This window comes from Schistocerca cancellata, chromosome 1, assembly GCF_023864275.1.
Source record: "Schistocerca cancellata isolate TAMUIC-IGC-003103 chromosome 1, iqSchCanc2.1, whole genome shotgun sequence".
In the NCBI taxonomy this organism is placed as follows: Eukaryota; Metazoa; Arthropoda; class Insecta; order Orthoptera; family Acrididae; genus Schistocerca; species Schistocerca cancellata.
The window spans coordinates 305,469,562-305,494,832 of NC_064626.1; the positions used below are offsets into that span (position 1 = coordinate 305,469,562).

At 44.3% G+C, this 25,271-nt stretch overlaps 1 protein-coding gene across 1 annotated transcript in view; it reads left to right on the forward strand.

The window, feature by feature from the left end:
* Window positions 1-24,406, forward strand: part of LOC126172609 (BRISC complex subunit FAM175B-like) — a 139,606-nt gene extending 115,200 nt beyond the window's left edge. The window contains exons 6-7 of the mRNA XM_049920896.1: window positions 4,622-4,788; window positions 23,621-24,406. Coding sequence (XP_049776853.1) covers window positions 4,622-4,788; window positions 23,621-24,171 — 718 coding nt within the window. The 3' untranslated portion in view covers window positions 24,172-24,406. The remainder of the gene's footprint in view (window positions 1-4,621; window positions 4,789-23,620) is intronic.
* Window positions 24,407-25,271: the final 865 nt, after the last annotated feature.

Below are 25,271 nucleotides of genomic sequence, written 5' to 3' on the forward strand. Positions count from 1 at the left end.
AAACAGCATTATTTTTGAAACTTCCTGGCAGATTAAAACTGTGTGCCCGACAGAGACTCGAACTCGGGACCTTTGCCTTTCGCGGGCAAGTGCTCTACCAACTTAGCTACCGAAGCACGACTCACGCCCGGTACTCACAGCTTTACTTCTGCCAGTACCGCGTCTCCTACCATCCAAACTTTACAGAAGCTCTCCTGCGAACCTGCAGAACTAGCACTCCTGAAAGAAAGGATATTGCGGAGACATGGCTTAGCCACAGTAGAAGTAAAGCTGTGAGTACCGGGCGTGAGTCGTGCTTCGGTAGCTCAGTTGGTAGAGCACTTGCCCGCGAAAGGCAAAGGTCCCGAGTTCGGGTCTCGGTCGGGCACACAGTTTTAATCTGCCAGGAAGTTTCATATCAGCGCACACTCCGCTGCAGAGTGAAAATCTCATTCTGGGAGCATTATTTTTGTTAGTTTACTGAACACAACAGATATTAGGCAACAACAATATAGTGTGTCTCATTATTGGCCTATACTAAATATTTAGACTGCTTGGGTATGTAAAAATTTCATTTGGGCACATTTATTGTAATGGTTAAAGAAGAAGGCATTGCATTGCTGCTAAGAAGTTGACATTATAAGACAAAAACATTAAAATGATGCTAAAATGGCTGCAGTGTTGCACTATTTTGTATAGATAAAGTGTAATAGCTCAAAAATGAGATGACAGTCTCATTTTCAATGTCATTCATCAGTTGCAAAACCGTTCTGTGGATCTAAGAATTACCTTCAATTCTGAATTTGTAGTATATTAATATCTTAGAACAAGTAGCAATTTGTTTCGTGTTGAATGGACACTGGTAGCCTTGATTAACATTTTGCGGGTAATGTAAATGCCTGGGCATTTGTAAGTTTGGACAAATGCCCAGGTTAAACGCCTGGGCAAATGCCCAAAATTCATAAATGCCCATTCATTTACACATTTTAACAATTAATTGATAAATGTTGTTTGTATAAAAAAAAAAAGCTGATATTTGGATTAGGAAAGGTGTTTCGGAACACTGCTTCTTTAGTGATTGGGTAACTACATTAGAAAGCTGCTTGAGAGTTAGAAGAAGGGGAGAGTGTTATGGGAAATACATTGGACTGTAAACATAACTTTTTAAGTGTTCTATCAGGTCAATTCCTGTGGTTGTATATAAGAAAAAAAAGAAAGAAAACCAGCTCTAAAGTTTAAAAGTAATTTTTGACATAGAGTGTAGTTTATATTAAGTATCTGGTCTGTAGTTATAAGGGACGTTCAAAAAGAAAAGAGCCAGAGTCATAATTACAGAAACCCAGTACCTGTATGTTAGAAGTATTGATGCTGGCTGTTGACACTTGTCCCACTGTGACACAAGGCTGTGAATGGCTGACTCGTAAAATTTCCGAGGCTGGGATATTTAACCAGTTCTACCCGTACAGCTGGACATCGTCGTCGGAGGTGAGTCGTTTGCCCCCCAGGTCTTTTTAAGGGAACCAAAAATGATGTAATCACAGGGGGAGAGATCCGGACTGTATGGAGGGTGGCCGATAACCTCCCAGTTTAATTTCTGCGGGAGTGCTGCGACTGTGTTGGCCATGTGAGGCTTTGCTTTGTCATGGAACAGAATGACCCCATGGGTGAGATTGCATGGTCGTTTTTATTAGATTGCTTGGTAAAGGGTGGTACAGGTTTGCGAGTAATGCTGGGCATTCACTGTTGTCCCATGCTGCAGGAAATGAATCAGAAGGGGGCCATCTTGGTCAAAGAACGACATCAGCATAACCTTTCATGCACTCGTATGGATGGCCTTCGCTGTTTTTAGTGATGGTCATCCTGGATGCTTCCACTGGATGCTTTATTGTTTTGATTCTGGTTCAAAGTGATGACACCATGACTCATCTCCAGCCACCACTTGTGTCAGGAACATATTCCCTTCCCAAGCATAGCACTGCAGATGAGCAAGACAGTGGGCCATTGGACATGCTTCCTGGTGTGGTTGAAGACTGTGGGGCACCCATTGGGCACAAACTTTGCGCATGTATAGTCGTTCCTTCATTATGGTGTGAACACTTCAGACGCTCAATCCAACCACGGCGGCTATGGCTTTCTCTGTCGCTCGGCAGTCCTGGGTGATGAGTGCATCCACCAGCTGGACGATGTCATCAGTAATGCAGGGTGGTGCTTCAGACGGTGCGCCATCGGCTAATGACACTCGTCCTTCCCTGAAGTGAAGTTCTTCTGCAATGCCTTGACCCTTAAAAGGGACATGCAGTGTTTGTTGTACACTTGTGACATTCGTCGATGAATGTCTGTTCCTTCTCCTTTTGCTGTCAGAAAACCAACACCAATTCTTTGCTCTTCTTTTGCTGCCTCCATATCACTGTTTGCAATGCGACTGGCAGCGTTGGACTACTGCAAAAAGAACTGAAAAATTGTTCTCAGTCAGTTCCATTATTTTCATAAGTTGAAGAATTGTGGAATTCTGACTCTGCCTCAGATTCTCCTGAATCTGATTCCTTGCTGACCTCTGTGTTCCTTTCCATTTTGTCTTTGCTTGGACTGTTCAGTATTGGTTTTTCCTTGGCATCAAAAGGATCACCTTCCACTTATAGGAGAGGTAGGTTAGTTTTGCAGCTCTCTGATTACACTGTGGATCCATCCAAAGTTGCCGAAGGAAAATTCTGTAGCAGCACATGTAACTGGAGCTTCCAGAATTTTTGTGGGCAATTCTGCCAATTCACAAAGCCATCTTAAACCTCCCTTCTACTATGAAGGACACACATGACAATTTTTATCTGCCTGAAGATGAGGACCGACTCCTTCCCAGACATATTGTTGGGACCAAATTCCTTGTTTCTCCCTCTAATCAGCCAAGTTCCCTCTAACTTGAATAACATTTAGTCCAGTTTTTTTGAATGATTTCTTGATGCCTTCAGCTGCCATTCTCTTTATTTAATTTATAATTGCACAATTTCAGCCTCAGGCCATTTTAGAGTATGACACACACACACACACACACACACACACACACACACACACACACACACAGGAAGACAGAGGTGTGGCGGGGGGCTGTTTGAGTGCAAGAGAGACTGAGTGAGGAGTAGAACCAGTAAAAAGGAAAAGGACAGTATAATTAATAAGCAGCTGTCAGCAAGACACGCCCTTCCTTGGTACAGCAAGTTGGAATGCAAGTAAAAAGCATGCATCCCTCTTCTTTGTTTTCATTCTTAGGAATAAAGGCAGTAAATGATAGACATTGGTTAAAGTGCAAACATTTACTAGCTTTTAAAATCAGGAGTATCATTCCATCCTTTTATTTTAATTGGTAAATTACACATTGTAGCAGTAAATGAGTTTTGCTATTTGGGGAGCAAAACAACTGATAATAGTCGAAGTAGAGAGGATATAAAATGTAGACTGGCTATGGCAAGGAAAGCATCACTGAGGAAGAGAAATTTGTTAACATCGAGTATAGATTTAAGTGTCAGGAAATCTTTTCTGAAAGTATTTGTGTGGAGTATAGCCATTTATGGAAGTGAAACATGGGCCATAAATGGTTTGGACAAGAAGAGAATAGAAGCTTTCGAAATATGGTGCTACAGAAGAATGCTCAAGATTAGATGGGTAGATCACATAACTAATGAGGAGGTATTGAATAGAATTGGGGAGAAAAGGAATTTGTGACACAACTTGACTAGAAGAAGGGATCAGTTGGTAGGACGTGTTCTGAGGCATCAAGGGATCACTAATTTAGTATTGGTGGGAAGTGTGGAGGGTAAAAATCGTAGAGGGAGACCAAGGGATGAATACACTAAGCAGATTCAGAAGGATGTAGATCATGTAGATTGCAGTCGTTACTCGGATATGAAGAAGCTTGCACAGGATAGAGAAGCATGGAGAGCTGCATCAAACCAGTCTCTGGACTGAAGACGACAACAACATTAGCAGCAGCAGCAGCAGCAGCAGCAGCAGCAGCAGTAGAAACTCTAAAAATACTAATTTTTATAAGTGCCCAGATTTTCGGCATTTAAAATGACTTTGGGCGTTTGTCTGTCCCACATCACTGCATCTACCAACACCAAAATAAATAAAGAAGAAATGAAACAACGGAAAATCCGGGCTTCAGCTGCCATAAGCTGTGGTCTTGTGTGTGTGTGTGTGTGTGTGTGTGTGTGTGTGTGTTTGTTTTCCAAAGGCCTTGTTGGCTGAAAAGCTTGTGTGTGAGAGTCCTTTTGTTGTGGCTGCCTGCAACTTAACATCTCTGCTATATTATGAGTAGCAACTATCCTTTTTAGAATATTGTTAAATAAAAGAAAGGTAAGATAGAAAAAAAGGCCCTTGAATGTGATCAGACACATGCATAATAATATTGTTTCAGAATTTGTCTAGAACTGAGAAACAGGTAGTAAAAAAACGGCAATGTGGCAGATAAATTGAAACTTGTTTCAAATGTACATGTAAATTCAAGGCATAACTGTTCTTTTTTGTTCCAGTAAGTCTATTTCCATGACAAGTTGTGCTTTTTTAGTTTTTATTTTACAGTAAATTGTAAGAAATTGATACTAAAATATTTTAAATTGTTCCTATAAAGGTAATTAAATTTCTGTTCCAGGATCTCAGACAAGGAATGTGATGTATTCGTAATGTGTCGCATACAAAAATCACTCCAAGAACACCTTAAGAAAATTTCTAGTGCATTAAAGGAATCTGAGAATCGAGCATCTCAGTTGGAGATGGAAGTTGAATCACTGCGAATCAGCAATGATGATCTCTCCAATGGTAAGGAAGAAGAGGTGTATTTTAACAAGCTTCAGATGGCACTGTCTACCTCTCATTCACGGGAGTATGATTGAGTACCACCTGAAATGTAGACTATAACTTCTGAGTTTTATTTTTCATGCTCCTCATCCACCTTTCAGAGGAAAGTCCATATACACAGTCAGAAAAGACACCTGAGGCAGGGCACCCATTGATGTTTTTTGTCAGGTGACGAGGCATGTAGTGTGTCAGACACATGGCACACATGCGTGATTAGACTCCTATAGAAGTGATTCGACATTAGTAAAGTGAGAGCATGTGTTCTGGCTTTAGTCAACAAATTTTTAAAAATGTGTTGTTAGATACATCCTTACTGGCATATTAACGTGAATAAGTATGATATGTTTTAAAGTGTTTAAATAGTTAAATATGTATCCACTTTCCTATTATGGCTGCAGAAACCTTGTGCTTTGCTGGAGAATTATATAAAACGAACATGTATAACAGCAAGAAGTGACAAGAGCAAAAGTAGTAAGTGCTTTAACGTGCCACAAACGAGAGAAGCAAGACCAGTGACATCATAAAATAAACAATGGCAGGCTGTAGAATGTGTGGTGGATATGCCACCTCGCTCGATCATGTGAAGTGCTAAAGCATGTTTGGGTAATAATAAAACTATGGTGTCTTGCATAAGGCGGAATTATTCTTCAGTTTTAAATTATATCAGTTTAGATTTTTGTACACTCAACAGCAAAAAACTGGGATACTTTAGACAAAATGACAGAAAAAATCAGACCATTCAACTAAAGCAGCATATTAAAAAAAAAGGGGGGGGGGGGGCTATAAAAGTTCTGAGAATTTGCTTGTAATTGCTCACTATCTTCCACTCAGGCTTAACTAAAAATGAAAGACCGATTTTACCAACTAGGGTTTTTTAAATTGCTCATATTTGTCTTTTGCAAGTTGAGATGATAACTTCACATATTTCGAATGAAGATAAAAGCCATACAGTATCTTTGTCCACAATAAGGACTCAGCGTTCCGCTGTATCTTGGCAAAATGGTTAGAGGAATGGAGTACTAATCTGAAGGTGCAGAGTTCAAAGTTACACATTTCCATTTTTTATAGTTTGTAGGAATTCACTAGAAAGAAAAGGATGGTGAAATTTTGGACATCGTTTACCCAAACTACGAAATCGAATGTGAGGGTGACAAAGTGGCTAGCCATACTGTGTATTGGCTTCACTATAAGGCTTCACTATAATTCAAATATTATTCTTAGAGTAGCTTTAGTCATGAAAGGTATTGTGGGAAAATATCCACCCACAAAAACAGTTTTCGGAGGGTTATTTTCAAAAGATATGATTACTCGCTCAGTGCCAGAAATGTTACAGATTCATACAGCTATGCCAAATAGTTGTTACCCCTAAGCCTTTAGAAGAAGTGATTATATGCTCCCAATAAATTAACAATAGAATACTTCAATCAACAGTGAATGAGTAAAGATGTTTCAAGTACTTCTGTGCATCTAAACAGCCATTAAAGCTCTCAGGAAGGTGCAGTTTTATCAAATTAGTAGCATAATGTTACTGGATCAGCTACTTGTCAGAAAATTAACTGTATTGTAAGTTTTTTAGGGATCTCTACAAATAAATTATTCCCGCAATTCAAAGCTTTACAGTAAAGAGGCAAGTGTAATTAATGAGCTTTCAGTTTGATATAGTCCGTAAAGTACAAACCAGATGTCAAGGTAAAAGAATGAAAATGGTAAAAGTTGTGATTTGTTTTATCAGTGGTCTAGTTAAGCAAAATGTTGCATTGTGATACTCCATTATATACTTCCTCATCTTGTGCCTCGTATATGCTGAACTATTATTTCACTTTACATTCTCATGACTAAACTGGCTGTGTAGTATCCAGTGCTGTCTGGATGCTGTGAAATGCAGTTCCTCAAACCCTTCTGTGGCAAAAGTGTGTAACATCATTCAGGTTTTTGTTATGTGTGGTTGATTTCTTAATTGCGAATTCTGGACACTGTATATTGTGTGGGTACTCTGTGTTTATTTACAAACAAATTAACAGCAGACTAACTTCCCCTAAAAGAAAAAATGAGGAAGAAGATAGAGAGATGACGTCGAATCATGTGATGAACCATTGCGGCAACAATAGCTTGGGACACAGAGCAGTGGAAAAAGTTAGTAGATGCTTTTGAACGATTGGAAAGCACTAACTGCTAGTAATGAACATAGACAAACAAATACACAACTGTTGTATGTTATTACTCATGTCCTGGGTTAAATATGAACTATTTACCTCCAGCTAACTGTATTATGCTCGTGGTGCTGTCTACATATTATTAGTAACTTTTAACACACTGGCATGTAAGTATTGCAGTTACATATTTTGTCCAAAAATTATTGCAATCTCAAAATTATTGGAAAATTGTCACAATTGATTTCCCCCCCAACTTCGACCTCATGTAGCACCAAAAATGATGAATGGTGCACACCCTCATAATTTTAACATGTTGATGTTCAGAAAATATTGTGTGTTGCTTCCAAATATCTCCTTTCGACTACTATTACCTTCGGTTTATAAGCCATCTTCAGTTTTGCCAAAACTGTCATAGAGCTCACACAACAGTTTGTAGATTCACACTAAATGCCTCATAAAACCGCGAAGTTTTATACCTTGAACTCAAATTTTCGAGAGCTTTGGTTTATTCTATTTCTATAAGAAATGCTTGTGCAATATATATATATATATATATAAAAAGATGATGAGACTTACCAAACAAAAGCGCTGGCAGGTCGATAGACACACACAAAATTCTAGCTTTCGCAACCAATGGTTGCCTCGTCAGGAAAGAGGGAAGGAGAAAGAAAGACAAAAGGATATGGGTTTTAAGGGAGAGGGTAAGGAGTCATTCCAATCCCGGGAGCGGAAAGACTTACCTTAGGGGGAAAAAAGGACAGGTATATACTTGCACACACACACACACACATATCCATCCACACATACACAGACACAAGCAGACATTTGTAAAGGCAAAGAGTTTGGGCAGAGATGTCAGTCGGGACGGAAGTACAGAGGCAAAGATGATGTTGAAAGACAGGTGAGGTATGAGCGGCGGCAGATTGAAATTAGAAATTAGCGGAGATTGAGGCCTGGCGGATAGCGAGAAGAGAGGATATGCTGAAGGGCAAGTTCCCATCTCCGGAGTTCTGACAGGTTGGTGTTAGTGGGAAGTATCCAGATAACCCGGACGGTGTAACACTGTGCCAAGATGTGCTGGCCGTGCACCAAGGCATGTTTAGCCACAGGGTGATCCTCATTACCAACAAACACTGTCTGCCTGTGTCCATTCATGCGAATGGACAGTTTGTTGCTGGTCATTCCCACATAGAACGCTTCACAGTGTAGGCAGGTCAGTTGGTAAATCACGTGGGTGCTTTCACACGTGGCTCTGCCTTTGATCGTGTACACCTTCCGGGTTACAGGACTGGAATAGGTGGTGGTGGGAGGGTGCATGGGACAGGTTTTACACCGGGGGCGGTTACAGGGGTAGGAGCCAGAGGGTAGGGAAGGTGGTTTGGGGATTTCATAGGGATGAACTAAGAGGTTACGAAGGTTAGGTGGACGGCGGAAAGACACTCTTGGTGGAGTGGGGAGGATTTCATGAAGGATGGATCTCATTTCAGGGCAGGATTTGAGGAAGTCGTATCCCTGCTGGAGAGCTACATTCAGAATCTGATCCAGTCCCGGAAAGTATCCTGTCACAAGTGGGGCACTTTTGGGGTTCTTCTGTGGAAGGTTCCGGGTTTGAGGAGATGAGGAAGTGGCTCTGGTTATTTGCTTCAACCCGGAACCTTCCACAGAAGAACCCCAAAAGTGCCCCACTTGTGACAGGATACTTTCCGGGACTGGATCAGATTCTGAATGTGGCTCTCCAGCAGGGATACGACTTCCTCAAATCCTACCCTGAAATGAGATCCATCCTTCATGAAATCCTCCCCCACTCCACCAAGAGTGTCTTTCCGCCGTCCACCTAACCTTCGTAACCTCTTAGTTCATCCCTATGAAATCCCCAAACCACCTTCCCTACCCTCTGGCTCTTACCCCTGTAACCGCCCCCGGTGTAAAACCTGTCCCATGCACCCTCCCACCACCACCTATTCCAGTCCTGTAACCCGGAAGGTGTACACGATCAAAGGCAGAGCCAAGTGTGAAAGCACCCACGTGATTTACCAACTGACCTGCCTACACTGTGAAGCGTTCTATGTGGGAATGACCAGCAACAAACTGTCCATTCGCATGAATGGACACAGGCAGACAGTGTTTGTTGGTAATGAGGATCACCCAGTGGCTAAACATGCCTTGGTGCACGGCCAGCACATCTTGGCACAGTGTTACACCGTCCGGGTTATCTGGATACTTCCCACTAACACCAACCTGTCAGAACTCCGGAGATGGGAACTTGCCCTTCAGCATATCCTCTCTTCTCGCTATCCGCCAGGCCTCAATCTCCGCTAATTTCTAATTTCAATCTGCCGCCGCTCATACCTCACCTGTCTTTCAACATCATCTTTGCCTCTGTACTTCCGTCCCGACTGACATCTCTGCCCAAACTCTTTGCCTTTACAAATGTCTGCTTGTGTCTGTGTATGTGTGGATGGATATGTGTGTGTGTGTGCAAGTATATACCTGTCCTTTTTTCCCCCTAAGGTAAGTCTTTCCGCTCCCGGGATTGGAATGACTCCTTACCCTCTCCCTTAAAACCCATACCCTTTTGTCTTTCCTTCTCCTTCCCTCTTTCCTGACGAGGCAACCATTGGTTGCGAAAGCTAGAATTTTGTGTGTATGTTTGTGTTTGTTTGTATGTCTATCGACCTGCCAGCGCTTTTGTTTGGTAAGTCTCATCATCTTTCTTTTTATATATATATATATATATATATATATATATATATATATATATATCTTTTTTTTTTTTTAGACACACACACCTAAAAACAAAGATGATGTGACTTACCAAATGAAAGTGCTGGCAGGTCGACAGACACACAAACGGTTTGTGTGTGTGTGTGTGTGTGTGTGTGTGTGTGTGTGTGTGTGTGTGTGTGTGTGTGTGTGTGTGTTCGTTTGTGTGTCTGTCGACCTGCCAGCACTTTCATTTGGTAAGTCACATCACAAGAAAAAAATCACAAATGGATATACCTGGTGATCTAGGGGGCCAGGGAATGTTACCGAATCGTGAGATCACACGGTTGCCTAACAATTCTCGCACATATGCCATTCATTGCCATGCAGTGTGGTGTGATGTCGCTCCATCCTTTTGATACCTGGCTTCTTGAACGTTTGGTAACACCACCATGTAATGATCAGCATTGACGGTTATTATGTTTCCCTGTTCATTTGCGAAAAAATTCAGTCTGATAATCCCATGTGATGAAACAACACACCATACTGTCGCCTTACTAGTGTGTAAAGGGTGCTCATGAACATCATTAGGATTTGTGTTTGCCCAGTAACGGTAGTTACGTTTATTCGCATAACCTGTGAGACGAAAATGTGCTTCATCCGACATCCACAACTTGTTTAGAAATTCGTCGTCATTGTTAATTTTTATGATTTGTTGACATAATCCTAATCATAACTGGTAATTGTTGCACAGTCTGTAGTTTGTAAAGATGAAATTTTAAATCCAGATGACGAATTCGGCGATCGCTCTCTTGGGACATACCAACCACTGCTGCTTGCTTACGAATTGAACACCATGGGCTCCGTACGACAGACTTGCATACAGCATCAATGTTCAGTGGAGAATTCACACTTGTTGGTCATCCATTTGGTTTCTTCTTGAGGGCAGATCCAGTCTCTTCAAAGTTATTAATCCAACATTTTATCGCGCGTTTCAATGGAACTGCATAATGACATCCTAAATTATAAAAATATCAAAACTCCCTCTGCACTGCTACCAAACTATCGTTGTTTTTATATAAAAAATTTTATAGCTAACTCGTGTTGTTGTATGTTCCACTAATCCGTGATTACTGAAATGGCAGACTGTTTACTTGCTAACTGTCACGAACCCTCAGTGCTCCCATCTGCCCATGGCTGCCACTAATTTCAAACATTCCCATTATTCTGTGTTCACACATTACATACATAAGCAGTGTGCTAATTAGAGAGATGACAATAAATAACAAGGCATGCTAGAAGAGCGATGCAATCTGGTTCTGAGATATTATTCCTAAAAATTAACAACTAGATAGAGTAAAATTTAATGAGGTAATACCTCTTAATCAAGGAGGGCAATTGGTTGGGTTGGAGTATCTAGAAGGGCGGACCATGAGTGGCTTACAGCCTTTGTTTAGTGTAGTCTGGTGGTGTGAGAAAACCCGCTTTGGTGGTGTGCTTGGTGACAAAGGAGTGCCAAAACAGCTGGGGATGGAATGGTAATAAACCCATGTGGTACTTCCTTTCTACCTATGAAACCTCAATTTTTTGTTGAACGCCGTGAGGGAAAGTTTGAAGAAGTGACAGCACTGCCCAAGATGCGAAACAGCGCAGTCTTGATTCAGACAGCATCCCCAGCCCAATCCCGCCTGTGACAAGCTGGATGGTATTCCTGTTTCAGTCACTCCCTATAAAAGCCTCAACATGGTCCAGGGGATCATTTTCCATCGCGATCTCCTCTTGCAGGCTGATGACGAGCTCCGTGCCAATTTAGAACGGCTGGGTGTACATTTCATCCGATGCGTTTACAGACCCAAAGAAACAGGGTTGCTACTGCTGCCTTTGTCTTCACCTTTGATGGTGATTCATTGCCTGAAAAGGTCAAGGTGATGGTTTACCGCTGTGACATTAAACCATACGTCCCTCCCACTATGTGGTGCTTTAAGTGCTGGAAGTTCAGGCACATCTTCCCGCTGCACTCCCAAGCGCCACATGTTTAGACTGCGGACTTTCTCTGCACCCAGATACTCCATGTGCGCCACTTCGCACTTGCATCAACTACGGAGAGCACCACTCACCCTGCTCACCAGGCTGCCAAGTACTGCAAACAGAGCAGAAAATCATGGAGTACAAGATCCTGGACTGGTTGACTTACACAGAGGCTGAACGCAAATTTGAAAGCTTTCACCCCATTCAGTTGACGTTGACATACGCTGCAGCTATGTTGCCATCACCATCCCAAGTGCCAGTGGTTCCTCACTCTGTGCCAGGAACAGTGGGCCCTCCAGGCCACCAGAATACATCTGCCCTGTTGATGGTAGAGGGCAAATCTTCCTCCGTTGCTCCCAAAACACCTACTTGGGAGCAAGGTCCCCCCCAATGCAGGGGACATCGGTCCCATCCTCCCCTACCGGAAATGCAACAGCCTCCTCCGTGTCTGAAGCTGCTTCGGGGAAATCTTCCCAGCAAGCCCCTTAAAGAGAAGCAAGAAAGCAAGCAAAGTAAGTAGTAGTCTGCTAAGAAACAGGACCCTCTGGTGGCCCCAACTCCACCATTCCTATCAATACTGAACCTGAGGATGCGGTGGAGATCTTAGCATTCCCTGCGGACCTGGATCTCACTGATGGCTCATACACCTTAGAAATGGCTACAAATACTCAATCGGTGGCAGCAGGTGACCCTGAGGCATAACCTGCCTCCTTGCGTGCTTCATGCCCTCCCAGCCTCACGATAATGTCATCCTCCAGTGAAATTGCGAAGGTTTTTTCCACCACCTGGCTGAGCTGCAGCAACTCTTAAGCTTTACACCTGCTTTCTGCATTCCCAGACACACGGATCCCTGCCCTCCATGGCTATAGGTGATGTTAAAAGAATCGTAGTGACTATGATAGTGTGCCAGGTGGAGTTCGTGTCTGTCCTGAACTCAATATGCAGTGAACCTGTACCCCTTCAAACCCATCTTTAAGCTGTGGCAGTCAGGGTAAGGACGACATAGGAAATAACTGTCTGCAACATATATCTTCCTCCAGATGGTGCAGTACCCCTGAATGCATTGGCTGCACCACTTGATCAACTACCTAAACCTTTCCTACTTTTATGAGATTTTAACACTCATAACCCCTTGTGGGGTGGCACCGTGCTTACCGGCCAAGGCAGAGAAGTCGAAAATTTACTGTCACAGATCGACCTCTTCCTCTTAAATACAGCTGCCCCCACACATTTCATTGTAGCACATCGCACATATTTGGCCATTGATCTCTCAGTTTGCAGTCCTGGCCTTCTCCCATCTATTCACTGGAGAGCACATGAAGACCTGTGTGGTAGTGACCACTTGCCCATCTTCCTGTCACTGCCACGTTGTCAGGTCCATGGACACCTGCCCAGATGGGCTTTAAACAAGACAGAAGGGAAGCCTTCATCTCTGCTGTCACCGTTGAATCTCCCCCAACTGGTAACATAGCTGTCTTGGTTGAGCCGGTAACTACGATCGTTCCTGCGGTGGAAAACACGATCCCTCATTCTTCAGGGTGCCCCCGGCAAAAGTCAGTCCCTTGGTGATCGCTGGAAGTCACTGAGGCAATTACCGAGTGTCGGTGAGCTCTACAGTGGCATAAGCGGCACCATTCTCTGGAGCACCTCATTGCCTTTAAACGGCTCCATGCCCGCGTTCACCAGCTTATCAGACGATGGAAACAGGAGTGTTGTGAGAGATATGTCTCGACCATTGGGTGCCATACGTCACCTTCCCAAGTCTGGGAAAAGATCAAACGAGTTTTTGGGTACCAGACCCCTGTAGGTGTTCCCAGTGTTAATATAAATGGCATATTATCTACCAATGCAAATGGGATTAACGAGCAGTTTGCTGAGCATTTTGCGCGAGCCTCTTTGTCGGAAAATTACCATTCAGCTTTTTGCACTCTCAAACAGCGGATGGAAAAGAAAGTCCTCTTGTTCACTACACACCACAGTGAACCCTATAACGCCACTTTTACAGAGTGGGAGCTCCTCAGTGCCCTTGCACATTGCCCCGACACTGCTCCTGGGCCAGATTGGAACCACAGTCAGATAATTAAACATCTCTCGTCTGACTACAAGCGACATCTCCTCACGATCTTCAACCGGATCTGGTGTGATGGCATCTTTCCATCGCACTGGCAGGAGAGCACCATCATAGCAGTGTCCAAACCCGGCAAAAACCCCACGTGGCATACTGGCTCCGTGCCAGGGCAGCTTCCGCCTGGGTCGCTCTACCACTGATAATCTTGTGTCCCTCGAGCCCGCTATCTGACCAGCCTTTTCCAGATGCTAACACCTTGTTGCTGTCCTTTTTTGATTTACGAAAAGCGTATGACCCCCAACTGGCGACATCTTATCCTTGCCACAATATACGAGTGGGGTCTCAGAGGCCCGCTCCCAATTTTTATCCAGAATTTCCTGTCACTTTGTATTTTCCATGTCCAAGTTGGTGCCTCCCATAGTTCCCCCCATATCCAGGAGAATGGGGTCTCGCAGGGCTCTGTATTGAATGTACCTCTATTTTTAGTGGCCATTAATGGTCTTGCAGCAGCTGTAGGGCCATCCGTCTCGTCCTCTCTGTATGCAGACGACTTCTGAATTTCGTACTGCTCCATAAGTACTGGTGTTGCTGAGCAGTGCCTACAGGGAACCATCCACAAGGCACAGTCATGGGCTCTAGCCCACGGTTTCCAGTTTTCAGCCGCAAAGTAATGTGTTATGCAGTTCTGTAGGCATCATACCGTTCATCCGGAACCAGAACTGTACCTTACTGCGGATCCCGTGACTGTAGTGGAGACATATCAATTTTGAGGACTGGTTTTCGACGCCCAATTGACTTAGCTACCTCACCTTCGTCAGCTTAAGTGGAAATGCTGGGAGCACCTCAATGCCATCAGCTGCCTGAGCAACGCCAGCTGTGGTACATATCGCTCTACCCTGCTGCAGCTCTACAGAGCCCTTGTTCAATCCCGCATTGACTATGGGAGTCTGGTTTATGGTTCGGCGGCGCCCTCAGCATTGCATTTACTTGATCCAGTGCACCACTGTCGCGTTCAATTAGCGACGGGAGCTTTTAGGACGAGTCCAGTGACCATTGTCCTGGCGGAGGTTGGAGTCCCTCCATTGCAGGTCAGCTATGCACAACTGTTCGCCAGTTATGTTGCACACGCTTGTAGTTCTCCTGCGCATCTGAATTACCATCTCCTTTTCCCACCCACGGCAGTTCATCTCCTGCATCGGCAGCCCAGGTCAGGACTTAAAATTGCAGTTCACATCCGATCCCTTCATCTGAACCGGAGTCCTTGTCTTTACCACCTATACTTGAGGTTCATTCGTGTACACCTCCATGGTTTACACTTAGGCTGCGGCTTTGCCTGGACTTTTCACATGGTCCAAAGGAATCAGTTGACCCTGCGGTACTCTGCTGTCACTTCCTCTAGATTCTTGACATGTACCAAGGCCATGAAGTGGTTTATACTGATGACTCGATGGCCGATGGTCATGTCGGCTTCTCTTAGGTCCACGGAGGACATATTGAACAGCATTCCTTGCTTGATGACTGCAGTGTTTTCACTGCAGAGCTCATGGCTTTATCTCATGCTCTTGAGCTCATCCATTCATGCCCTGGGGAGTCGTAGGATGCTCAAGGAGTCAGTACACAGAAGAAACAAGCTATTGACCAGTGCTACCCTCATCATCCATTGGTAGCGACCTTCCATGAGTCCATCTATGCCCAGAACAGTCCGTTTGTTCAATGGTTTATGTGTGGACCCCAGTACATGTTGGAGTCAAAGGCAACGAACTTGCTGACAGGCTGACCAAACAGGCTACACGGAAACTGCTTACAGAGATTGGCATTCCAATAACTGACTTGCATTTGTTTTTACGCTGCCAGGTTTTTTGGCTTTGGGAGACGGAATGGCTTAGTTTCAGTACGCACAACAAACTGCGTGCCGTTAAGGAGACTACGAATGTGTGGCAGTCCTCCATCATTGGCCATGCTTGAGCGACCCACTGCTGCCTCCTGTGCTGTGAAGACCTGCTTCAGTGATGATGCAGCACACGGTTGACAGTGGCCCATATTCTTGTGCACTGTCCCTTTTTGACTGCCCTGCGACGAAATCTTCAGATACCAGACTCGTTGCCGCTGATTTTATCTGACAGCACCTTATCGGCTGATTTAGTTTTACGTTATATTCGTGAGGGTGGGTTTTATCAGTCGACCTAAGTTTTAGTGCATTTCCTTTGTGCCTCTGTGTCCTCCACTGTAGTGCTTTTAGGGTGGAGGTTTTAATGTGTTGCAGAGTGGCTGGCTTCTCCTTCTCATCCTCATGGTCAGCCATCCATAGTAATCTGTTTTGTCATTGTCTTGCGTTTCTGTGGTTTTCTTCTCCCCTTTCGTTCATTTAAGTGTTTGTTGCACTTCCGTCATTTTTGTGGTTTTTCCTTTCCCTCCATTTTGTGTTGTCAGTTTCGCTTGTTTCTTCTCACCCTTGTGGCATTGGCATTGTTTTATTCAGAACAAGGGGCCGATGACCTAGCAGTTTGGTCCCTTCCCCCCTCTTTTAAACCAACCAACCGATGTGTGCAGGGGAATTGCTCCACTATGCTGTTAGCTGCAGGGTGGTAGCTGGTGGTATGCTGGAAATTGCATCTGCAGGTAGCTGTCAGAGATTGGAAGATGGCAAAGGAGAACTTGGACCATGGTGTGTAGTGATGTTGTGTGAGCAACTGAAGCAGGACACCCAGGTCCAAACAAAGGCTGCAGCCACAGTTTCAGTTGAAATGTCAGGGTAGGGGTGACCTTCGGCCAGTGAGTAAATCTGTGAATAATTATCAGCAGATATTGACATCCATTGGAGGAGGGTAGTGGACTGTGGTGAGGTGAATGTGTGTGAACCGGTGTTTTGTGGGGGAAAGACAGCCACAGGGGAGTGAATGTGCCGTCCAACCTTGGTCCACTGGCTCAGAATGCAGGACCGGGCCCAGTTGGCTGCAGTCATGTTGGATTCCTGGCCAGACAAAGTGTTGCTTCACAAGGGTGCCCATAAGTAGGGACACCTAGGTGTGCGAGGTTGGTCAAATGCTAGTTTTCGGAAGGCGGAAGGGAGGAAGGGGCGGCAGCAATCATTGGAATCATCAAGTTGCGAAGGATCCACAAGGACATCACGCCAGGTCTTACGGTCGGAGCTGCTCATGGATCTTAGATGGAGGTTGAGGCCAGAATTTGCATTTGGAAGGGTGTGGACTATGTTCAGGTCCCTATTTGAGCAGTGGCCAGTGCATTGTAGATCTTAGATGGAGGTTGAGGCCAGAATCTGCATTTGGAAGGGTGTGGACTATGTCCAGGTCCCCATTTGTTCAGTGGCCAGTGCATTGTAGTCTAAGGGTGGGGTGATGACACAGAAGCGGCTAAGGCAATGTGCCACAATCTTACCGATGCCAGCAATGTACTGGATGTCAGTAGTAAATTGTGGATTATACTCCTGTCAAGGTGAGATTTGAGATCTGGACTATGTCGTTCCTGCAAAAACCAGAGGCGAGGGGCAGTGGTCTGTGAAGATTGTAAAGATACGTCCCTTAACTGAAGATTCGAAATAGTGGATGGCTTCATGGACTGCAACCAGCTCACGGTTATATGCGCCTCATATGTTCTGCATCAGAGAGCTTGGACAGAAAGAAGGCAAGTTGTTGCCAGATGTCCGCGTGTTGTAGGATGGACCTGATAACCATCTGATTCGCATCCACTACTAATGCGAGGGAGGCCATTAGAGTGGGGATGAGGCAAATGGGCTGTATTGGCTAGGTCCTGTTTCGTTTTTCTGAAGTTCTCGATTGTGGTCTGGACCCAAGGGAATGAGCTTGTTGCCTTTGTTCTTATCGCCATGGGGCACTGTAGTAAGGGGCTCCAGGGTGACTGCAGCATCCTCAAGAGGGTGACAGAAAAGTTGACCGTACCAATGTAACACCAGAGGCCATTGAAGGCAGTAAAGCGTGCTGCTACTGCCTGAAATGTCTCCGGGAGGGTGCAGGAGCCAGCAGCATAGGCAGTGTCTGAGGAAATCGACTGCATTCCCCCTCAAAATGCATTTTGCCATGTAGAGAATCACTCCAGCTTTCTTTAGGCAGAAAAAGAAATTTCACATAGGTTGGTGGTTGTCAGTAGAGTCCCAGAGCGTGTATCATGTAGGTAGATGGTACACCCCGGTACGTCCTAGAGGATGTTGCCTAAAAATTGCTGCCTTGTTTATGTGGCATTGCAGAGACCAAATGTCATGAATGCCCTCTCGAACTGGCTGAAAGGTGTGACTATGGCTGTCTTCTCAATGTTGTCTGGGGCAAGTGGAATTTGTGTGTAGTCTTTAGCGCAATCTATCTTACTAAAGATAGTAGCTCCCGAAATGGCGTCATTGTAGGTGCAGATGAGTCGGACAGGATAGTGGTCTGGGATGGTGTGGGTGTTGAGTTTATGGTAATCACCACAAGGGTATCAGTAAACTTTTTTGGGGCGAATGACCAGTTGAAGCACAGGGGCTTTTGAATGTCGAAATATGCTAGCAGTGAGCAGCTCTGAGAACTCCTTTCATGTGATTTTGCACCGGGGGCGGGGGCATGGCAGAAGAAAACCATGGGGCCCAGTAGTGGTGAAGCAATGCATTATTTCATGCCGAACATTCTGAGGGTGCAGGGTGGAATTCTGCAAGGAGCTGAGTATATGGGCCAGCTATTTCACAGTGAAAAATGTGGCAGGTTGGGAGCTGTCACGAACGGTCCCAGCTGTCAGTTAAATGGTGTTTCGCTGTATCAGTCAGTAGAGTGTAATGGCTGAGGAAGTCAGCACCCAGAATGTGGTTGATAATGTCCACAACTGTGGAGGTCAGCAGAAGTTGTTGCTGGAAGCATAGATCGAATGTGCAGGTATGCGCCCCGTAAGTAGGGATGGCTGAGTTTTTGGCAGTGGTGATGAGGTGCTGAAAGGGCAGGCCAGGATTTAGGAATAGTTCGTAGGGAATATGGAAAAGACAGAGCCGGTATTGATGTGGCAGTGGACACAGGGACTAGCACCACTAAGTTCCCATAAAAATAGACGCTGTGAAGTGATAGCAACTGAATCTGCCTACTGCCAGTGGTTCCTGGTATTTGGTGACCAGGACCACTGAGGTTTGCAGTTGGCCACACTCTCAGCAAATCCTCTAGTGGTACCATCAAGCTGTGCCTAGTTCATGGTGCTTGTGATTGTCAGGTGAGTAGTTAGAACCACACCAGCAGGAGCAGCTCTTATCGCCTGGGCCAGCATCATGCATGCGAGGGCAGTGCGCGCCTGGCAGTGGGTGCTTGAGGTGTAGGCGGGCAACGCTGGTCGTAAATGCGTCCATCTTGGAGCTCATGCACATTAGAATCAGGTACACATCGCGGCATCGGTACTGGGGAGAGGGTCATCGGTGGCAAGTGGTGCGATTGTCTTCACACACTCAGTAACTTGGGCTGGGTGAATAACTGGCCGGAGCCTTGGATTGGTAGCTGGCATTCCACGTTGCAGCCACAACAGGTAAGGAATTCAGGATTTTGAACAGTTTATCGGCCAAAATTGTTGCGTTGCCTAGCAATAAATGGGCATGTGAAGCCAGGGCAACTTGTGTGAGGGTGGGGAGGGAGGGTTGTGGTTCGGCGAGTGCTCGGATATGATTCACTAACAGGAATGGGCATGTGTCGTTGCACCATTTGGTTGATAACAAATGACCTGCTCATTGCAGGCTCAAGTGTGTGAAGCTGGATATGATGCTTTCTTTTAATTAAGTTTAGCTGCCGGAGGGGCTGGGTGTGAAATAACATCCCGCACTTGGGCACCGGTGGTCAGGTCGAGGTGGCCAACAACAATCCTGAATTCTATTTGCTTGTGATAGAGCAACCTGCAAAAACTGCCTCGACGGAAACAAACCACAGGCGTTGGTCTCGCTGATTGGAGGAGGCCAAGTGAGCAGTAGTGCTACCGGGGGTGTGTCTGCAGACTCGGCTTGTCCTAGGCGCGTTCCTATTGATGAGCTGAGTTAAGCAGTTCTGTCGTGCCGACAATTGCGTGTGGAGTTCAGACATCTCCAAAGTTCTGGGGCGGTAGGGGTAATGAGGGCTGCTGGCTAGAGAGCCTGTGGGGCATGAGCACTGTAGGGGTGGGAATGTGTGACAGTGAGATTGTGACGTGACAGTGCAGGCAGTGTGTCGCAGTATGCGAGTTGGTGTTGGCGAGCAGTATTGCAGAGGAGGTTGGCAGGTTACGCACAATGTGGACCAAGCAATAGTCTTCACTGTGTTGCAATAGGAAGGAGTGTTCAGCACGCCACAAGGTAACACTCTGGCTTGTCCAGGTGCGCCTGCAGCTGCGGGTGGGATTCGGAGGGGCATTTTGGCATGCATGGGGTGACGGCGTATGGGGGGGAGCGTGGGGAGGGATGCAGGAGGGTAGTGGTCATCTTGCGAAGGAAGGGCTTGCATGGAGGGTTGTGTGAGGGGAGCGGTGATGCATGCAGAGGGATTGCATGTGTGGAAGGGGTGGAGCAGGTGGGGCAGATGGGGGTGTGAGCAGTATGCGTTTGGCCAACCTAATGGAAACTGATTTCGCGACCACAAGGACTGTGCTAATCGGAATAATAAAAAAGAAAAACCAGCTAGTTTTGGTAATGAGACTTGGTGCTTTGGTTCAGAGGATGTCATCGGTGAAGGAACAATTTAGTTTCCCTTCTATACTTGCAAGGTGAATACATACTTCAGTGGTGCACTAATTAAGAGAGATTACAATAAATAATGGGGTATGTAGGAGGAGCTGCATGAGTTAGTTCTGAGATATTTTTCCTAAAAGCTAACAACTACAGTATAATTTAATAAGTTAATATCTCTTAATCAAGGAGGGCCCTCGGTTGGGGCGGGGGGAGGGGGGGGGGAGTCTCTAGGAGGACAGACTAGGAATGGCTTACAGCCTTTGCTCGGCATGGGAAAACCTGCTTCAGTGGCGCATTTGGCAGCAAAGTGGGTGCCAAAACAGCTGTGGTGGAATGGTAATAAACCTGCCTGTTACTCCTAGTGTGCACTGCACTATTTACACCACACTGTAAGCAGCATTCCAAGTGCTGACACTGAGCAAAGAAACCAGGCATCTGGCATCAGGCTTTGACTACCTGTAGTCAATAGAAGCACCTCGAGGGAACAAAGCTTGGGAAGGTGGCGTGGAAAAATGCGGTAGCACTACTCTTGTTAAAAGAACCGCAACAAAACACCAATACTGAAAATGGATAAAGAATTCTGCTGTTCGCCCATACCCCAGCAAAGTGCAGCAGACGACATGAGCTCTGTCGAGAGCATGGCCGAGAGGTGTTGCCTCGTTGAAGCAGGAGTAGACTGCTTGAGCAAAGATTCGGCATGCATGCATGGTGTCCAGAAACCGTGGCCGTCTAAGCTGTCTTTCTGGGAGAAGGGACCAGCGAGGGTGTAGGAGGGGCTTGTTTTCAGCGTGTGCAGCCTGTCGTCTGGTGCTACATATAGAATTGATGGAAGGAGTCACCACAACCTATGAGTAACTTCCCTTGTTCATGCTTTCGTCAGTAACACAGGCCATGCTCCTCCATTTGTGTGATTTATGCTGATCCTTGCTATCACTTATGCCACAACTCTTGGGTAGCAAATGTTGTGAAAAGGCCAATTCACTGGTCATCATATCCCATCAAAACATTCTGCAAAGCTTCTCTAGAGGAAAGTTTTGGCGGCTGATGTCATCCATCCACTGCTGATCATAAGGCCCACAGGCTCGTTTCCTCTCGATACACGGCCATGGGCAGATCTCCATATTTAATTTCGTCATGGTTACCATGGTTGATATCAATTGTTTGTTGTTCAGTATTTGCTATAACTTTTTTAGTTTCGTTATTTCTTTTGTTAAAATCTATAATAGATGAAGACAGATTAATTGAAGCAGTGAGACACAATCGGAACTGTAAGACATGAGCTTACTAAATTACTTGCCTTCTGCTTCATTTAAAATTGGATTTTTATAAATACCAGTACTGTATTTAACATTTTAGAGTGAAGTGGATTGCAATGTGGCTGAAACTTTAAGTGAAAAAATACTGTGAGTAGAATCAGATCGATTAGTAGATGGAATTTATTTGTATATTGTCAGGCATTTTTAGTATTACGTTAAAAAAAAACGCTGATACCTTCAGACAGTACAAGTTGTTTGTTGAAATATTGTTTGTGGCAAGCCTGTTGATTGTTAAGCAGCTCTAAGAATTATGTGTGAAACAATTTTGCAGGCATCAGTGGTCAATATTTATTTGGGTTCACAAGCTAGCCCAGTATAAATAAGGCACTTGAACAACTAAAAGCCAAATACAACTGTTGTGACTTGGCAAGACAGCCAAGTCACTATGCGAGGATGCCAAAAGGCATGCGTTAAAGCTCACGCAGACTGGCGTGGGGTCTGGAACATTACAATGTAATTAATATAGCAAATAAAGTATGTAGTTGAAGTAATACTTAACTTTATTCCATGATTGGTCAACATCGCTCTTGTTGATACATTATATAATCTCAATATAAACTGGTAATGGCGCCTTGCTAGGTCGTAGCAAATGACGTAGCTGAAGGCTATGCTAACTATCGTCTCGGCAAATGAGAGCGTAATTGTCAGTGTAGCTTCGCTAGCAAAGTCGGCTGTACAACTGGAGCGAGTGCTAGGACGTCTCTCTAGACCTGCCGTGTGGCAGCGCTCGGTCTGCAATCACTGACAGTGGCGACACGCGGGTCCGACGTATACTAGCGGACCGCGGCCGATTTAAAGGCTACCACCTAGCAAGTGTGGTGTCTGGCGGTGACACCACAACAACATGTAAAGAAAACCTGTAAAACTTCTAAAGAAAACCTATATATCTTCAAGGGAAAGGAATCGAGGGAGATGTGACTAATGCACAAAAATTTGCACTGCACTAGCAACTGAAGTTAACCTTGAACCAAATTTTCACAGGGTGATGGCAGCTCGTAACACTGTTTCCTTTTAGTAATTCTGGGTGCAGTTTGTGGTAACAAATGAGGAAACTGATGCTGCTGCTTTCCAAATTGTAAAATGCAGATTCCTCTTCATCAGGCTCCTTGTATAATGTGTAAAATTCCCCTTCTGTACCATAATATTTTTTTGGATCCACACACTTTCTGTGTCCCCTGTCTGACATACAAGCCTTTTGAGTCCAATAAATGTCACTTTCTTACAAATTTGGACTCCAGCATCCACACATATAAGCTACCACGTTGTGTATGTGCACTTTGTGCATAAAACAGTTGAAAATCATTTTGTGAATATTGCAATTCCCGCAAAAAGAAGAGTCAAGGACAGCAATGTGAGTTGAGATCACGTGACTTGAATTGACTTGACGTTCCGTGATGTGACGAACAGTGTGAATTCGCCCTGATGTGATGGTGCCGTCAAGGACAGTATGAATTGACCTAACACGGGCTTGTGTCTCAGTGTACGAAATATTGAAACTGAAAATTTTTTAAAAATCCGATTCACAGTAACACTCCTGCGGTATATTGGACTGCTATTTTCAAGTATTTATCTCTTCTTATGTTCATTCTTTAGTTCTTGATTTAACTTGTGTATATGCTACTCAAGGTTATCAACATATTTGTTAATGTCATTTTGCTCTTACTGTAACTGAGAAAGTTATTATTTTTCTGAGATACGGTAGTACATGGTACTGATTATAAGTATCCAGTATCACATTTAGTACAAGGTAGTACCTATATTGCACTCTTTTGTAGGAAAGCATTAATCTGAAGAGATGATAAATTTTTGAAGAAATTTTGCTTAAATGAATACATTATGTATTTATTTCCAGAACTGCTACTACCTCAGCTCTTGCAAGATGGAGGCTGTAAGACTGACCAGCTTGTTCCTCTGCAAGTGCCAATAACACCAGTGCTTTTAAAGAATGATAAAGTTGACTTAATAGCTGATGAAGACACCAGTTCAAAGAAAAAGCAAAATAAATCAAGTCAAGGGGCCATGGAAGACCCTTTTTCGTATGTCACTGAAATGAAATTGGAAATGACACCACAACAGACTCCATCTGGCAGTGGAGGTGCACGTGTAAGTGAAAGAGGCCGTGGAAGAGGTCGCGGAACTACAGTTAGGGAATCACAAAAGAGACAAACGCAATCAAGGAGTGAAATTAGTGACAAACAAGAAGTAAGCCCAAGTCTGCGGAGGCGTGGCCCCTCACCTTCGCTCACAACTACTCCTTCAGGTCGTACTATGTCAGTGCCTACAAAACAACGCAGTTATGCAACTGTTGCAAGAAAACTTTCTGATAACAATGAAAGTGTTGCAAAATCCCCAGCTGTTTCTACAAATGGTTCGCCTTCTGAATCAAACACACAGGAGCAATAATATTGAAATATAGGTACAGGCTTGCAACGAGCGTGTGTGCATCTGTGTGTATTTGTGAAAACAGTGATATAAACGAACGATTATCATGTGTAAGTTACCATTCAAAAGTTTGGTGCACTTTAGAAACATAAATTTACACAAACTTAAAGAAAAAGTGCTACCAGAAAGTGTACTGATCAGTCGTTTTTATATGGAGCATTATAATTTTGATGTAATTAAAAGAGTTTAACTCAGATTTTACGTTTGAACTGCATCTTTATTCCCCTGGTGTGTGTGTGTGTGTGTGTGTGTGTGTGTGTGTGTGTGTGTGTGAGAGAGAGAGAGAGAGAGAGAGAGAGAGAGAGAGAGAGAGAGAGAGTGAGAGTATTTAGGCAACTATACATTTAAGAAATGATTTGATGATCGATTCACATCAGTATTTGACAACTTCTGCTTTTGAGACATTTTCTTCTATCATGAGAGAGACTGTTTTCAATAGTAATATGAGTTTTCCCTCAATTTTGTAAACAGATGCATGGAATATTTGAAATTATCACGAGGAAGACTGTGACTTCAATAAAGGAACATTTGGTTAATACTGGTAAGAAATGTATTTTTAAGTTCCTCCTGTATTGTTGTATTGAAACATTAACATGGAAAACAGACAACTTTATGTACCATATGTTCATGCATTTTTATTTAGTTTAGTTTTGGAGTATAAAATGGCTGAAAAGTGAGGTGTAGAATGCCAGTACTCAGTTTAAGATATGATAATCTGTTAATGAATATTTACATATCCCACCACTTTGGCAACAAGTACTCAGCGAAATCATTTCCTCAATTTGATGTGCTTGATTAGTACCTTGTGCTGGTGCTAGTTGAAGTTGTGGAATATGTGACAGCCCAAGCAAAACCATTCTAGAATGAGATTTTCACTCTGCAGCGGAGTGTGCGCTGATATGAAACTTCCTGGCAGATTAAAACTGTGCCGGACCGAGACTCAAACTCGGGACCTTTGCCTTTCGCGGGCAGGTGCTCTACCAACTGAGCTACTCAAGCACAACTCACACCCCGTCCTCAAAGCTCTACTTCTGCCAGTACCTCGTCTCCTACCTTCCAAA